We start from the raw sequence: 17939 nt of genomic DNA on the forward strand, positions 1-17939 counted from the left end.
CGACACATTCCTCGCCTACTGCTTTTCGCCTACTATATAGTATGGAAGTAGGCGGTTTCAGTTTTAGGCGAAACCCCAATGGAAATTTGGTAAAAGATTTCAGTGTTTTGTCAGGTTCTGCAAATATAACTGTATATAGAATCCCTCACAACCTTGTTTTTGGTAATGCAAAATTAATTAGGATGACAAATTCAATTTTTAACACAATATAGTCACAGTTCTTGCTGTTTTTAATCTAAATATGGCATGTGCTGTTAGGGCTATAGTAACATAACATTCACCAGAATGTGCATGCTATCAAACTCAATAAATAGTGAAGTACCACATTGCAAAAACCAAAATATCAGTGATGTCAAATAATTCAGATACTCCCGTCACATTTGAATATGCAGACGTCAAATGCTTTCCCCACCAGACCCGATAGATCTATCACATCCTATCTGTCTCCGTAAACCTGTACTCTATCCTTCCCAGGGTGCACCTGTGCTTGAATGCCGCTGCTGTTACTGTCACACGTGCTCCGCCCACCGCCCCTCCTACCTCCCGCTGCCCTCCCTCAGCCCTGGAGTTCAGGTTCTGCTCTCTTTCTCTTTCTAGCTGTCTCCTCCCTTCCACTTTTCACTTTACTAATTTTCCTCTTATGTTTTCACTATTATCCACTTATTTTCCCCTCATGCACATCTTTGTTTGACACTAGCAACAGGTCACAATTTTAAAATGTGGTAGAGTGAAGTCTGTTCATCTTTTAAGGGAAATGTCCAAATGTGAGTTGCCAGTCTTGTATAATATAGCGATGAGGCGATGGTCTTGTTTTGGCCTGAGGATCTGCTCATTATGTTAGCAGACTACAGCTTGGTTGAGTGAATCTCTCAGAAACCGGTAATGAAATGGGTCATATTTCACACCTGCATCAAATGAATTTACATTTAGGCATTTAACAGATTCTTTTCTCCAAAGCGACTTACAAAGATTAGGAAACAATAAAAGCGATGTGTCATAGGGAGGCAATAGTACAAAAGATGCTTATACTGTCTAAGATACAAGTTTTCACTATTCCAATAAGAGATATGAGATAGAAATGCAGTCAATATCCATGTCAAGTATTTTTGGAAGAGATACCGATATTCAGTTACTATCTACACTGCAAAAAAATATTTTCAAGAAAAAAAATTCTTAGTATTTTTGTCTTGTTTTCAGTAAAAATATCTAAAAATTCTTAAATTTAGATGCTTTTTCTTTATGAGCACAACGACCCAAGAAAATAAGTCTAGTTTTTAGACCAAAAATATCAAATTTAAGTGATTTTGTGCATAAAACAAGCAAATAAATCTGCCAATGGGGTAAGCAAAAAAATCTTGAACATTTTTCTGAAACACTGAATTTAAGAAATATTAAAGAAAAATTAGCTTACCCTATTGGAATTTTTTTTTGACATCAGTTCGTTTTTTTTTAGGATAGTGAAAACAGCGGTATACAGATTTTTGTTTCATTAAGGGGGTCGCACACCGGACGCGCAGCTCTAAAAAACTCGAACACATTGCTTTCTATGAGTATACGCACACCTGCGCCCAGCTACGACTCAGGAAGTTGCTCTAATCCCTGTCGCGCCACAGAGCGCCACTCACATAGTTCAACATTAAATAACATCATATTTGTACCAAATCATTAATGATTAACATTGGCTGCTAACGTATATTTTGCATTTTGAAGTAGACACTATCTGACCAAGCTCGCACTATTTAATGTGGACTTCCGGTGTACAATACCTCCGAGTTGTCCTAGACACGACTTGACGCGACGCAGAGCTGCGCATCCGGTGTGCGACCCCCTTAAACTTACTATTATTTATCTTGACAAGAGATAAGTTGTTACAACTTATAATATGAAGTTGACATATTTTTACTATATATTATAAGTTATAACAATTCGTTTCTGGTCAGGATAAATAATGGTTAATTGAAATGACTTGTAAATGTAAGTGGATTAAACTAAAACTAAAAAATTAAGGCAGCAAAGTATTTTTTACGGTGTTGAACCAACTTTTTAACAGTGTGACTGTATAATTTGATAATCGACTGTGTTTTTAAACAGTTGGCCGATATCCGATAGAGGGAACATTTGCTTTTATCTGCTGATACCATGGGCCTGTTGAATGCTTTATTCTGATTGGCTAAGAAATGTTCCATGGGTGTTGATTATTTTTCTGTTTTTATTTCTCTGTAATTGAATGTCTTAAAAATATAAATATTGACGTCATATACCTGGGAAGTAGATGGCTGTAGTCCAAACCGGCCGTTCTATGTAGTCCTTGAAAAGCGAATTCTGTTAAAGAAAATATATATCGCTTGGCATTGAACTTTGAGCTTTATAACAGCAACATTACACACAAACTAAAGGTTGAAAAGTGGGATCACAAAAAACGGCAAGTAACATAAAAAAATTGTCAATTTTTTTTACAGTGTAGGAATAAAAATGACAAATAAAAACCCTAAAAGTTATCGTATTAAGAATTTTTCTTCATTTTCATAGATAGTCATAATGCAAAACATTTTATACTTAAAGCAACATTGTAGTCTTTTTTGGTGGTGAAATATGACCTGGACATGTTAAAAATTGTTAAAATCACATGATTATATTTCTATATCACAGATAGTACAGCTTGGCTTTACCATCTCTCCAGCGATTGTCATCTTAAATATATACATTTAAAGAGGACATATCATGAAAATCTGACTTTTTTCATGTTTAAATGCTATAATTGGGTCCCCAGTGCTTCTATCAACCTAGAGAATGTGAAAAAGATCAACCCAGTAACTTAGTTTTGGTAAACCATTCTCTGCAAGCATGGAAAAAATAGCTCATTGAAATTTGGCTCCCCTTGTGATGTCAGAAGGGGATAATACCGCCCCTTAATCTGCACTATCCAACCACGGCACTGCCATCACACCTACAAAGTTGCAATTTTAACATGCTGTAATCAATTATCTATATGATATTTTGAGCTTAAACTTCACATATGTACTCTGGGGACACAAACGATTTATTTGGTCTTGTGAAATGTCCCCTTTAACAACAAATTCCAGTTTGTAAGGATGTTGTTTAATAATACACCTTTAGATTGATTTTCAGAAATGTTTACGTGCAATGGAAGTAAATTTGCTTGTAGTTGCAGTTAGTACAACGTTTTCGGACAAATTCAGTAGATGCACTCAAACCAAAATCATATGTGAGATATCTCCTACATGATGTTCACCCACACCGTCCTCAGTCTCCTCACGTTCCGTTGGCTGCCCCTCTCTCCCGCAGTATCATTCCCAGCTCCTCCACCCTCAGATGGACCTTCTGGATCACGAAACGGACCTGCAGTCGTTCGGCAGCACCAGTTGGCTCTACGAACCACGGGACTCTTCCAGACCTTCGAGTAGCACCAAGTACGAGACCACCATATTTTGAAGACCCCGATCCCGCCTGCTGCCCCGATTCAACCCCGCCCGGTAAACTCTAGTGCCCCGTGCCTTCACACTGTGATTTGTAGCCTTCCTCAGGGCAAGACTACTTCCTGCACCAATCCTATCCCCACACCTTGCCCTCTCGGAGAGCCCAATGCCTCCACCACCTTCTTTTTCCATCTTGACTGTAAAACCTGGATTTGTCGTCTAACCAGCCTTCCGTCGTGATCAGAAAACCTCGCCTCAGAAAGCTTCCCTCTTTTATACGTCACGCTGAATGTTTACGGTCCGGTCCCTCGTATCAGAGGGTTCTCTATCATAAAACCTCCGAACTCGAGCCAACGGGTCCTACCGGGTAGCTTGGACATTTGTAGCATTTCATCTCGAAGGACGTGTTGGCAGAACTTTGTTAGACATCCACAAACTGCAGCAGCAATACTAATACTAAGTTTACGTACGTTCCCCAACATGAATGCGGCAATTCTCCATGAGCGCTCCCCAAACCCTGTAGCACTAGATCACTTTTCTCCGTTAGCTGGATCTTAGCTTGACCCATTTCTCCCCAGCACGCCTTCATTTGATTTTGGTCATCTCAATTCACATCCAGTGCTTCCTTTTGTCTTACCAGGCGTTTGCAGCTCTGAGATTCGGAGGAAGAAAGACTGATGCCTGTTTAGATTTAACCTAGGTTTGGATTTTAAACGTCAAGTGTTCGAGTGGAATGACTATAATATCCAAGACAAAAGTTTTATTCTGGTTTCTCACTTATGGGAAGGAATTAGGTTTGAGGTTTTTTATATTTGTAACTTTGTAACATCACATTGTAAATGTGTTTACATTTGGGTTCTTTCTGTGTTTAATGGTTTGTTTTGTGAAATGTTATTAATCTAAGATTTCCACTGCAAAGTCCTTTGAAGGAGAGTGAAACTCAATATTTTGGTATACGTAAAAATAGTTACTTTTTTAACCGTAAGGGGGAGTGTACACCAAAGCTTTTTTAATGAGCTTTGGTTGCTATGATTCTTCTATTTTGTTTATCAGTTGTTGAACGATGCGCCGGTTGGTTGTTTTGATGTTTGTCCCGCCGCTCCTCCACTGTCCCGCTCAGCACTAACGAAATCCGCCAGCATGCTGGCATTTTTGAAAAGCGTAGCACTTCCATTGGAAACAATTGAGAGCATACGCCGGCCATAGACGTGAACACTTTGGTGTTTGTTTAAGTTGTCAACTTATCACAAGTGAAACCTTAAAGGGACACTTCACTGTTTTTGAAAGTGTGCTCATTTTCCAGCTCCCCTGGAGTTGAACATTTGATTTTTACTGTTTTGTAATCCATTTAGCCGATCTCCGGGTACTACTTTAGGCATAGCTTAACATAATCCATTGAATCTGGTTGGACCATTGGCATTGTGCTAAAAAAAATAACCAAAGAGTTTTAATATTTTTCATATTTAAAACTTGACTCTTCTGTAGTTACATCGTCTACTAAGACTGACAGAAAATTAAAAGTTCTAGGTCGATATGGCTAGGAACTATACTCTCATTCTGGTGTATTTTTGGGCACTGCGTAATATCATTGCGCCTGCTGCAGCCATGTTACGGCAGCAAAGTCCTTGATTATTTCGCCATAATGAGAGTATAGTTTCTAGCCATATCTGCCTAGAAAATCGCAACTTTTCATTTTCTGTCGGTCTTAGTACACAAAGTAACTACAGAAGAGTCAAGTTTTAAATAGGAAAAATATCGAAACTCTTTGGTTATTTTTTAGCGCAATGCTAATGGTCTAATCAGATTTAATGCATTATGCTAAGCTATGCTAAAAGTGGTACCACCAGACCCGGACATCAACTGAATGGATTACAAAACTGTAAAAATGAAATGTTTAACTCTGGGGGAGCTGGAAAATGAGAATATTTAAAAAAAAAATGGAGTGTCCTTTTAGCAGGTTGAATTGACTAAATTGAATTGTTAAAAGTTTTTTTTTGTACAGTGTACATGCTCCCTTAATGCGAGAATATAATGAAGTCAAGACACAAGATGAAAAGCACTTATAGGCTAGAAAGCTGTATGTTTATTGTGAAATGTATTGAATGTTTAAGGAACGTTATGGCGTAAACACTTTAAAAGTTAACTTTAGTTGTTCACAACATTTCAGTGTATAAAATGAAAGCTATTGTTGTTTTTAATTTTTTTGGCTTAAAGTTTTCACCTTGTGTAATATTTGTTTTGTCTCGACTCAAAGGACACTTGCACTATGCAGATAAATTCAGTGTTTTTACTTAAGGGACAACCACATAAAACCACATTCAGTTCAGAATCAGGGTATCGATTACCACAATTTCATTCAATCCATAGGTACATTAGTAGGGTGGTCTGACCCAGCAAGCATACTAGGTTAACTATAGACCGAGTAACTATAGACTCAGCTATGAGTAACACACTGCTACCTTGAATTTGGTTACATTTAATTTTTGCCAAAAAACTTGTGAGATGTCCATAATGTAAGCAAAGTCAACAGTGATTACAAGGTGTTTGGTTTAATTTTTTGATTTATTTATTCACGGTTAGACGTCTATTACATTTTTTCCAACAGCCCAAATTTGGTCTCGTTTTAGCCTAGACGTCTGGGCTATGTTTGAATAGCTATTTGTCGTATTTTAAAAGCAACATTGCTTGCTGGGTCAGTGTTTAAAAAAATAGAGACAGGTGCGTGTCCTGATTTTTTTTTTTGCAAATTTCAATAATGTCTCTTTACCCAATTTGCTCACACCAGACCTGAATATTACCGAACGTTTGTAAATATATCTTTGCTTATCAAAAATAGGCAACACCAAACTTTTGCCATCCATGTATAGTTTAAAGGTGCAAGTTGCCAAAATGTTGCCATGTTTAAATATGAAATGACTTCTGTATTCTGTAAAAGAGACAAGAGCGACCGTGTCCCATTTGAGTCCTAAAACTTGGAGGTGTGTACATGGCCTTTTGTTATTTTTGGTGTGGACAGGTTTGCATTGATTCTGGTTGTTGTTCACTGTTATGTCTCTCATGACATCTCGAGGTAATTTCTTTGTGACTGTGTTGCACATCCACAGTATCGCGATCATTCCTCAACTCATCCTTTTACGTTGTTTTGTATCATTTCCTAACCAAAAATATCCAAAGAGGCTCCATTTCACTCATACCATCACATAATGTTATGTGATTTCTGTATACGTTTTTATATTTCTTATGTGATTAGCATTGTCTTTCCTTGGCTCAGACAACACACAATAGCTTGATTGGGATTTTAGCACGTTCCCATTTCTGAATTCCAATATATTTTTCCTTGTGTAGCTGACACCACCGTTCAAGTTTCCGGACACCAAGGTGTGAATTGAAGGGGAATCAGGTGAAACGTTTTGTGTGAAGAAATTGAGTGAGTATGCGAGAGAAAAATCGAGATCTTACATTAGCACTTAACTGCCGTACGAGAGCGACTGCGACTGTCCAAAATTATTTCTGCAGGTGGTGTGGAAATGGACATAATAGCCTGTCTAATATTCAAATCTAATTCAGCATTCATATGGGTAAAGGTCAATTCGGGTTAATTTCATGAAGCAATGTCTGGGTCATTTAAAATCAAAATGTGTATTTTGCATGAAATAAATTTACTATTTTTAGGATCTTGTTTGCGACAGAAATGTGGGGGCAAATGTATTCGTATTACCGCAATACAGTAGTTTGTTTGCATTGCAGTAATATCCCCTTAACTGGCGCACAAGCGGGACATCTCAGTTTACTGTAATAGTTTGCATGTACATTTTAATCTATCACAACCAACTAGATATTATTGTAAAGGTCTAAGAATGTAGTTTTTATGTTTAAAACCTTTTAGCAGTAATAATAATGCAGTGACAGTAATTTATTAATTGGTGACAAGAATATGCAGCAAACTATTGACACCTAGTGGCTGTTGTTGGTAAGACCACTAAAAGTGTATCATTTTTGTGACAATTTTATGTATAAATATATATATTTTGTTGCATTATTTTTATTTTTATCACACACCCAAAAGGCTCTGCGCCAGTTAAGGGGCAGAATGCATTGTGATATAATTTAGAAGGAAATGGGCTTCACATTTGTTTTTATTTTATTGGGACATTTATGACCTGGACATTTCTTGACCTTTAAAGTTAAGTTTTTACTTCACTGCTGTCCAAAGACAAAAAAACTTTCTAGAAAACTGAACTACACTAAACTGAGCACTGTGTGAACATTGTAACATTTGTGTTCAATGTTTTCTCTTAAACTGTGGTTTCTTTGAACATTGAGGACTTTGTGAGCGAGAATAGCAAAATATTCTCTTAAGTTTGTCTCAACCTTGTACATTTTAAAACTGTTTGATGAAGGAATGTGAGGTATCAAAAAATGTTGGTCTAAATGGTGACCAAACATGTTTAAGATGAAAAGAAAACATGTTAAAAAAAAGCTGTGTGTGAAGAATCAAGTCAAATTTAAATCAAACCAGTGACTGATGCAATGATATTACTGTGAAATAGCAAAGATGTAGCATATGTAGGCTATAGATTTGCAATATGAAGGATTTATTGTCACTTTATGTCCACATGACAAAGACTAGCTGTCTAAACATCTGAGTTTTTTTCATTTGTGCTTTATTTGACATGAATCTGGGCACATATGCTGCAATGAAACCGATTTATAGATCATGAAAACACACAAACCCCTCAGGCCACAATCCTTGTTTGAATTCACTTGAATCTCACGTAATTGAAGCAAACATGGACAATGACATTAGCAGTATTCTCTTTATGGTATGAGGATGTCAGAAATTCATTCGAATCAGGGCTGAATGCTTGCACTTGAACACAGGATCAAATATCACTGTTGGTCTATGTTCAAGGTAAAGTAATTATGATTAAAAGATGTCTTTTTAATGTACTTTCATCCTGAATGTTCATACTGTTCCATATGTTCATTACAGCTACTTAAGGAACAATCATTATACTGTCTCAATGCCATTGAACTAATAAATTCAACTAGAATTTTTGCTCTATCGGTTTTTGTCTTTTGTTGAATTTTAACTGTTTTTGTTAACGGAGAATCAACTTGCATGCTCAAGTTCACTTTACAAATACAAACAGAACAAGTCTAATTGTTTTTCAGTTTTATTTTCTAAAAATGAAAAACGCCGACAGTCACTTAACAAAAATTAAAACAACTTGTAATAAATGCACATCATACACAAATTCACATAACTTCCTTGGGTTTGTCACAATGTAAGGTTTAACTTACAGTCAAGGTGCGACATACCAGAATGTTCCCAACTCTTCCGGGCCACAAACGTTAAGTCATCGTGAAACTCAAATGGGGAATAAAACTCAAATCTACTGTAAAACCAGTGCACAGTTATTTGGCCGAGTCCTTGATCAATGAATATCTGTGGGGAAACGTAATAAATCGTGGCACTGTGTTTTATCGATCTGGTCGCACCATTCCGGGTCTAACGGACAACATCATTGGCCGTGCGGGTGGTCGCATCATGTGAGGCCCAGGCATCATCTGCATATGCCCACCCATTGGCGGCCGCATACCTGGACCTGAAAGAAGCAAAAGTTATTATTCCTCTGAATATATGGATGGTTTTATTTACATAAAAGCTATGTTTAAAGACACCAAGTCTTACCTGGTCCTCCAGGCATCATACCGTGTGGAGGGGGACCCATCATGGGCATCATAGGAGGGCCACCCATTGGTGGGGCTGGTAACATACCTGGTCTTGGAGGTCCACCTGCAGAAAAAAAAAAAAAACATTATGACACTAGTAGGGGTGAGCAGGGCACAAACTAACCCAGGGTTAATAATAACCCGGCTACTTTACATATTTATACAGCAATCTGTGCTCATGGTCTTACTGTCAGAAGATCTCCTGTGCAGCTTGGCAAGTTAACCCCACAAACGAAGAAGAAACAGCAACTTGTTGTGTATGATTTAAGAAGACCAGCAATGATGGAAGTAAATAAACAGTGACTTTTGTTGCAGTTTAAGTTAAATCACTCCTTAACTTGGCTCATCTTTGTTTTCACCGTCGCAAACGGAAATACTTACGCAGTTTTTTCACCTGCATTTTTTTACCGTAGCTACGGCGTAGAACTTGCGCACGACTATAAATCGGGCTTTACGGTACATTCACATGGTGCGATATCGCTTGACGGAAGGCTTGTCTAAAGCGTGGCTGACAGCCAATCACAGTGGCCGCAACCTATGCTCTAGTCTTCCATAAACGTAATTGGCTGGCTCTGCCTAGGTTATTTGCATAAAGCAATCTGATTGGCTGACGCACGCGTTTCCGTGTGAAAAGTTGAGAAATGTTCAACTTCTGCCGCAAGCAACGGCACTGACGCGGCACTGACGGATCCACAATTCAGTTCGGCAACGCATGACGTCTCCCATTAAAAGTGAATGGGAAGCGTTAATGCTAGCGCCCCGTGTGAATGCACTGTTACAGTAAGCCTCAGGTATACAATGATAATGAAAACAATGTAAATACTATTCATCAAAATGATAACCGTTACTTATCATTTTAGTATATAGACAGAATCTGATTGAATTATTTGCGTTTAAATTTCCTAGCCAGCGTTACAACAAACCCTCTGTTTGTTATGAATGAACCCCACCTATGGGGCGTTTGCACTCCTGTCACTTTCGGTGTAATTGTACGATAATGGTAGGTCCCACAAACAAACTTTAAGTGTTCATTTTTAGCAAACGTGTTGATTGTGTACAAAAATATTAACTTATTTTTTTGAATGATAGAACCAAAGACAAAAAAGTTAGTCTGTGCCCCACTGTCCCCTACATTTTACCCTATTGCGCAGAATACAAGGAAACCTTCCTAAGTCATGGCAAATTTTAATAACTCTGATTATTTGTGGAGCGTAATGACTTACTAATATTTGGATGAGGTAACAGAGATCCACCAGGTGGAGGGGCACCAGGGAACGGCGTGGGTGGAATTTTACCCTGCTGGAAGGCAGCCGCTGTCAAAAAAATAAAAAAATTACCTTAGACCAGAATCACTTTACAAATCATCCCATAAAAGTGAAAGAAAGGAGTCAATAAGTCCCCAATTCACATACATTACTATATCAAGTATGATCTGAGATAAACATGGAAAATAAAACAACTCACTCGTTTTGTCAATGAGACTCTGAGCTTGCTCTTCCATCCACTTCTGATAATAATCCTTTACATTTTCTTTATGTTTACGCCCGCTGCAGTGCGTCTTCCTGACAGACGGCTGTAAAGAGAAAAGTTGCACACAAATGTTCAACATTTTCACATATACAACAACAAAAGATTAACATTAGACAATGACATGGAAATCTTACCGAGTCGTGTGTCAGGTACGTGTCACAATAATCACAATAAAACCTGCGATAGACAAATAAACACATAAGTCAGACAAAGCCAAATAAACAAAACCAATCTATACAGTTGTGATACTGGACGTTAACGGCGTTGTACCTTCAGTAACCAGTCAGTGTAACATCAATACCATACTCATAAACACTGTATTTACATATCATTATTTTACAAACTTGCGAGTTTTATTATACTAAAAACTATCTTTTTATACAAAAAAAATGACTTTAGATACAAATCAAAACCCTGCAACGAAACTCAGGATCTGGATTAGCATAAACAGCTAGTTCATGTGTGAAAACAGACGTTTCTCTTCAAGGCGCTTTTTTAAAAATGGTTACTATTTACAGATCAAACCAACTGCGTTTTTAACATACACAAAAATATTTACATACAATAAACGCGTATAAATAAACAATAATACAAGACTTACTTCGGCATCGTCGCAGCACTGCAGCGCGGTGCGAAAATGACCGGATATAGAATCAATCCAGCGCTTCCGTCACGTCATCGCGCAAACACGAGCTCGCTCTAGCGCCACCTTACGTTTTGGCGGGAACATGATAGCTCGGATTTTTTTTAATAAATTAGCGATTAAAGACGTTTTTTATTTAATTTCTATTAACCTATAACCAGGGCTTAAAATGGGGTCGGGGTAAAATTTAGAATCAAACTGGCTAAATTTTTCCTGGAATTGAAAAGGAAATATATTTTATGAGTGTTTTTTTTTTGCAAATATTATTTTATAATGCTTGAGTAATCCTATTTTATAGTGTTTTGTGCGATGTTATTATGTATTTATTTATTTGTTTCATTTTTACTATTTGTCAACGTTGAGTTTATGCTCTTATTTTGTATTTTTGTAATTACTGGTAGGCTGATGGATACTTATATATTAATTGTTTGTAATAATATGCAGTGATTATTTGTAAAATTGAAGTAATTAATAAAAAATAAAATAAAAATATTTTATAATGCATCAGCAAACTTGTCATGACACTTCACAGTCACTGTGACTGTACAGTGTATCGATTTCATTTCAGATTTTTCCTTTTCAAAAGTCATGGGTTCGATTCAAACCCAGGGAAAACACATACTAATAAAAAATGTGTACCTTGTAATGCATTTTAAGTCGCTTTGGATAAAAGCATCTGCAATTGCATACATGTAAAAATTTAAGTCATCTTAAATAACCCCCCAAAGAATTTCTGCCATTTCCAGCCCTGCACATAACGTACAGTAAACTCCTAAATAAGGTAGATGACGGTTTTAGTTTGATAACAAAACATGATTGTGTCCAGGATAATTTCAGTACTGTATTACAGTAATTAAGAGAATCATAAGAATAAAAAATTACATACAAAAGAGAGTTATGCACTGAAAATGAAAATAATATTATTAAAGATATACAACTCCATCGAAATGCTTTATTATCAAACACAGCTGTATATTATTCACCAATTTGTAGCAATTTTCCAAAACAGAGCTTTTACAAAACAATTGAAAAACATTATCGTTTTAAAAGCAGTTTCATGACACGTATTTGAGAAACAAAACAACATCCAGATTTTTTTTAAGAACTGTTTTCATGCCTTGAAGATGACTTCTTATCTGCAGTTTTTAAGAATTAAAACAGCATAATTTTATTCAGTTTTGTCCGTTATTTTGCCGTTGAAAGCTCTGCCAAAGCAATCAGAACCATTTGGTGAAAAGTTGCAACACGTTGTACAATTTCTCAAGGGAGTGTAAAAATGTGCAAACACTTCCTGATTATCAAATCGTTTACGTTCATGAATCCTATAAGCAATGAATATTAAGTAATCACAGTCAGCATCCTAAAAGCTGAAAGTGTTTTACGCACAGGAAGTACAGGAAATACGTAACTTACAGAGCAAACAAAGTTCATACGTTTGATACTGAGCTGAGATCCCCATTATAAAATGACCCAGAAATTGCAGTAACTTTATATCGCAGGCAACTTATCCACCATCTATCTTACTTCCACAAAATGACATATTTACATGAGTGATATAGCATATTTATTGATGGAAAAGCTTGACTTGAAAAATCTTAAGGGAAATGCTTCTTTTATAAAAACTTTTTTTGTGTGTGTGTGAATATTTTATTGACATTATCCAGGATTAAATTAAGATTCTAAGATTTTAGAAATGTTGCATACCTTGTTTGGATATTCAGTTTTTGTTGACTTTAACCTTTAAGGTAAACAAAAGGCCAACTGTGTCTTTGGTGACATTGAGAAATTTGACTGTAACCATTAAAGTATTCAGTATGCGACTGTATTTTATTTTATTATTAACATGAGTCTTGGGAGGTTTCGGCACATTTAAAACAGACCATCTCTGTCATTTCAGTAACCATCTGTGAATAACAGTAAGAGTTGGTCCTAAACAAGAGCAATTACGATATATTACGGTATAATGCTGGATGAAGGAAGTCCCAGTAGATCATTATTATCGGCAAGCATTAAAGCTTGAAAATTCCAAGTCCTTTTCGTACGTATAACGGCATGACCGCAATTAGTCTAAAACACACGATTACGATTGAATACAGTGACATGACCATTACATCACTGTAAAAATTCATTTCTGTTCCCTCGGGGCCAATAATCATTCCATCTCGAAACTGCAAAAACCAAAGCAGCATTAGTCCACAGCCTGTCCAGCCCAAGGCTCCAGCATCACCCGTGCCAAATCTGTCTCTATACGGTTCTCATAGGTTCGATTTGGGTGCTGTGTTTACTGGAATGGCTCTGAGCTCTGTCCGCATGCACAAGTACTCGCCGATGACCGCCATAAGTGCCATGCAGGCCATGTTGACCAACCACCACGACAGAGCGGCTGGGAGGTGGGCGTTATAGATCCAGCAGCCAATCATGTGAAAGAAATGCACCGTGATGGTAAAGTCCAGACACTGTTTTCCACGTCTGATGAAAAACCACAAGCCAAGAGCACTAAAGGGAGTAGAAACAGAGAGATTGTGCCATAAATGACTTCAGATGGCAGACAGAATTGGAATGATCTCGTAAACAATAAGCCACGGATATGAACTTACCACGTGAGAGAGTTCAATATAAACGCCATCATTGAGAGGCGACCGTGTGTTGTTGAAAAGCCAAGCACCTTAAAACAAAGGTTACAAACTAGTTAGGGACCGTTTCAACCAAAACTAAAAACTTTACATGCATTTTTGCTTTTGGTGGGTACACATCAACAGGTTTTCAACAACCCTGACATCTTAAGTATTAAACTTAGAAATGTTTACCTCATAATTGAATATCTGGTCAAGTGATCTACTGGTCTGCACCAAACCATCAACACCAGCCAACCACAGACCCAAGAAGCTGTAGTAGATGCACTGCATTAAAATAATCTGAGAGACGATGAGGACCGGATCCCAGATGTAACTGCGGAAATGACTGGACATCTTGCAGAAGATGTCAGGGACAACACGCGTCCCCGGGCAGACTCCACAGGTGCTTTAAAATCTGCACTGCAAAACAGTATCAAACAAATGGAAACATTTAATTCCAACATTTAAACAACTGCCTTTCAAATCTGATGCCCTGAAACATATCAACAGTAATGTTGGGGAGGACAGATTTAAGCATCAATAGATTATCACTACGGCCATTGATTGTTGGAAACTTAGTTCTGGAATGATACAGTACAAAGTTCACATTGTTGTGAATGAGGTCATCTCCTATTGATCTACCAATCAAAACAGATAATCACGATAAACGCCTTAACAAAAGTACCATCGTGGTTGAGTGACGTAATCAGATAATAATATGGTTATCCTATTATTCAAGTAACTACTGTGAATTTTACAAGCTGCCAATAGCACAAGTCCAAAAACATAGTATTACCACTGTATATTTTGTTAGTGACCAAGCTAATTACAAAAGACATTAACTGTTAGGAGTTAGCATCAACACATCATATAAACATACTAGAAAATATATTATCATATCGTTTGTTCTAACAACACTATCTGAAAATTAGTTTATATGATGATATTAGTGTGATGCCAAGTCAACTTCATAAACACAAAAGTAAAACGATACGTTTAACAGGCTAGCTAACTGTTTATTAGCATTAGCACGCTAACTCTTTGCTAGCCAACGCCGTTGTTGACATCTGTTTAACGCTTGTAACATCATAAAAATACAAACCCCAAACACGCCAGATCCGTAACGTGATCCTCCGTCGGGTGACAGGTTAAGGTTCGTTAAAGCGCTAATAATAATCACTTAAACCGCATAGGAAACTTTCAGCTGGTGATCACGGCGTGACGTCATCGCTAACTTTGCGTCGCTCGGCGCAGATTCGACACAGAACATTGTCGCATAGCACCTTTTTAACAGTTCATTTTAAAACATTCACTTTATAAAAGATCTTCTAACTGTTGTTTATTGTCAAAAAAGCTAAAATAACATTTAATTCAGTAAATTATAATATATAAGTGGGAGAATTATGATTTAGTGACAGTAAAGGCCCTGAGGTAACACGATTCTGTGGTGTGGGACGAACGCAAATCCTCAGGTAGGAAACAACGTTTATAAAATCACTTTATATTCATGAATATATTATGATAAAATTAATTTTTATCAAATATTTTCATATCATTGGTATTAAAAGCTGCATGGGAGTTAGAATTATCATATCATCTGTATTAGCAAGATCACCTGCTTAATTTGATAAAACAACATCAATTTAAGCTTTTATATAGGAACATTTAAAACAGTTGGCTCTAAACCAAAATATTAAAGTTTATAATTTAATGTTAACCTGTTGTAAAGTGCAATTGTATACCAAAAAGAAATAGTTAGGAAAATGGCTCAACGCAACGCAAGTTTAGGGTTAAAGCCCAAGGAACACACATACTGATAATAAACGTATAACTTGTCTTTAATGCATTGAAAGTTGCCTTGATTAAGTCTGGCAAATGGATAAATGTTATTTAAATATGTGATCTGTGCGAGTGAGACCCTTAAGAAATTGTTTTAAAGGGGACTTGTTTCAAGTGCTATAATTGGGTCCCTATGCTTCAACCTAGAAAATGTGAAAAAGTAAAAAAATTGGTAAATTAAGTCTGGCTCCCTTTGTGATGTCAGAAAGGTATAATACCGCCCCCTTAATCTGCACTATCCAACCACAGCACTGCCATGTAGTGCAGAGATCAGCTCATTGGCATTTTAAAGGATACTCCCAAAACTCCCAAAATTTTTTGCTCACACCTACAAAGTGGCAAATGTAACATGTTATAATAAATTATCTATATGTTTTTTTGAACCAATACTTCATATACACACTCTAGAGATGCCAAATATTTATTTGACATCTTAAAACAGTTTTGTGAAATGTCCCCTTTAAAAGGACTTGCATGATCTCTGTTATGGTGAAAGAAAGTTCACTGTTGGTTTTGTGACTCCTTCCTGTTTTGTAGTCTGTGACATTTCACAGTCTGGCTGTCACCACAGTGTCAAAAACTACACCCTTTAACCCCTGACTCTTCTGAGGTGTTATCACACATCTCACTGGTTTCATTATGCGTGTAAAGAAGAGCAGGGAGTTTGTCATCGACACCTCTGTCAGTTGTTTCGGTAGGAAGTTAGAACATCATGATATACAGTACCTCTGTACACCAAGTTATGACAATGTAACCAGACAGAGAAAGAGAGAGAGAGAGAGAGAGAGAGAGAGAGAGAGAGAGAGAGAGAGAGAGAGAGAGAGAGAGAGAGGAGAGAATTTGCTTTCTTGGTTTTTGTCAGATTTATTTTACTACAGCCATATTTTAGACACAACCCTGGCTCACAATATTATAAACAATATTTTATGTTTTATAACAAACCAAACTGTTTGAAAATCGGTAGAGATTTAAGCAAGTTATGGTCATTTAAAAGTACCTGCACCATTAAAACTGAATGCTATAAGTGAGCGAGCGTCATGTGGTAAGATGGCCGCCAAATGCGGACGTTCCACTCAATTGGCCAGCAGTGCAAGCGAGACATCTAGCCTTTATACATATCTATCATAGCGCTAATTTTGAGCTGAAACTTCACAGACACATATCTAGGCACACCTAAGACTCATATTTCATCTTGTGAAATTAGGCATCGGCCCTTTAAGATTAAGTCATTTATAGACGGTTTCAGCAGTAACAACATAAACAAGCGGCTGTCGTGGTCCACACATAATTTCCGGTAAACTCTGCTAAGAATAAATAACAACAAAATGGTAAATGGACTGCATTTATATAGCGCTTTTAACAGACCTATGGCCATTCAAAGCGCTTTACAATTTGCCTCACATTCACCCATTCACTCCCACATTCATACACTGACGGCGGTCAAAGTTCTTTAAAGTTCTTTAAACATAGTTTATTTATATAACAAGCAAAAAACGAACACATAGATTACCTAGGAAACCAAAACATTTGTTATTTTCAACGAGGCATTTGTTCAAGAGATCAGTTTAGCAACTAGTCAGACTATTAAAAAAAACGGAAGTAAAGTTCGGATCCAGACGTGTATCGCGCCAGCGCACGTGCGTCCGATGAAACCATCTATAAATGTCATTTATTACTCTACTCACTATTTTTCTTCTTTCGAGAGGGAAGTGTTGTTGCTTAGATGTTGGTTTTGCATAGCTCATGAAATTTGGAAGTCTCTTGTGTTTTAATTAAGTGCTGTATTAGCATAGGAGAACTAGAAACACATACAACTGAGATTCCTGCTGAATACACAAAAGTAATTAATGTAGATTGGATAGCTATAATAACTGTAATCCAATTTAATCCAATTAATAAATATAATCCAATACATTGGATGAAAAAAGTATTATGATCTTATAATCTCTAGTGCAGACATATGCAACCTTATTTTGGGAGAAACGTATACACTAGCAAAGGTTTCTATTTGCTCACAATTCAATTCATATGGAGTCTAGGAGAAACAATCGAGATCTTATCTGTGATTTTTTTTATTATTGAATGATAACAATGGTGATTGTAATAAAAAGAAAACAATTCACAGTGCATTTCTTCGCA

At 36.9% G+C, this 17939-nt stretch overlaps 3 protein-coding genes across 9 annotated transcripts in view; 1 reads left to right on the plus strand and 2 right to left on the minus strand.

Annotated features, from left to right (window-relative positions):
• The window catches only part of anks1ab (ankyrin repeat and sterile alpha motif domain containing 1Ab), a 39201-nt gene extending 30705 nt beyond the window's left edge, over nt 1-8496 (plus strand). For 3 of the 6 annotated variants that reach the window (XM_073870500.1, XM_073870499.1, XM_073870498.1), the window contains 2 exons: nt 475-573; nt 3307-4887. In XM_073870500.1, the coding sequence (XP_073726601.1) occupies nt 475-573; nt 3307-3453 (246 nt within the window). In that variant the 3' untranslated portion in view covers nt 3454-4887. Of the gene's footprint in view, nt 1-474; nt 574-3306; nt 4889-6782 lie in introns of those variants that run through there. The other 3 variants (XM_073870503.1, XM_073870501.1, XM_073870502.1) reach the window with 3 other exon arrangements.
• Nucleotides 8497-8601: 105 nt separating this feature from the next.
• snrpc (small nuclear ribonucleoprotein polypeptide C) lies at nt 8602-11419 on the minus strand. The gene is made up of 6 exons (XM_055212834.2): nt 11305-11419; nt 10838-10880; nt 10638-10746; nt 10397-10486; nt 9133-9237; nt 8602-9046 (listed from the first exon to the last, which is right to left on the minus strand). Exons 1-6 carry the CDS (start codon nt 11310-11312, stop codon nt 8922-8924), a joined length of 480 nt encoding a protein of 159 aa, XP_055068809.2. The 5' UTR covers nt 11313-11419; the 3' UTR covers nt 8602-8921.
• Nucleotides 11420-12964: 1545 nt separating this feature from the next.
• On the minus strand, nt 12965-15221 carry sys1 (SYS1 golgi trafficking protein). 2 transcript variants are annotated; one of them, XM_055213557.2, is made up of 4 exons: nt 15064-15221; nt 14154-14376; nt 13944-14011; nt 12965-13842 (listed from the first exon to the last, which is right to left on the minus strand). In XM_055213557.2, exons 2-4 carry the CDS (start codon nt 14313-14315, stop codon nt 13602-13604), a joined length of 471 nt encoding a protein of 156 aa, XP_055069532.1. In that variant the 5' UTR covers nt 14316-14376; nt 15064-15221; the 3' UTR covers nt 12965-13601. The 2 variants fall into 2 exon arrangements, with proteins under 2 accessions (XP_055069532.1, XP_055069531.1); XM_055213556.2 differs by having other exon boundaries at nt 14154-14381.
• Between the last annotated feature and the right edge of the window lie 2718 nt (nt 15222-17939).

The sequence above is a fragment of the Misgurnus anguillicaudatus genome, chromosome 8, assembly GCF_027580225.2.
Source record: "Misgurnus anguillicaudatus chromosome 8, ASM2758022v2, whole genome shotgun sequence".
Taxonomy (NCBI): Eukaryota; Metazoa; Chordata; class Actinopteri; order Cypriniformes; family Cobitidae; genus Misgurnus; species Misgurnus anguillicaudatus.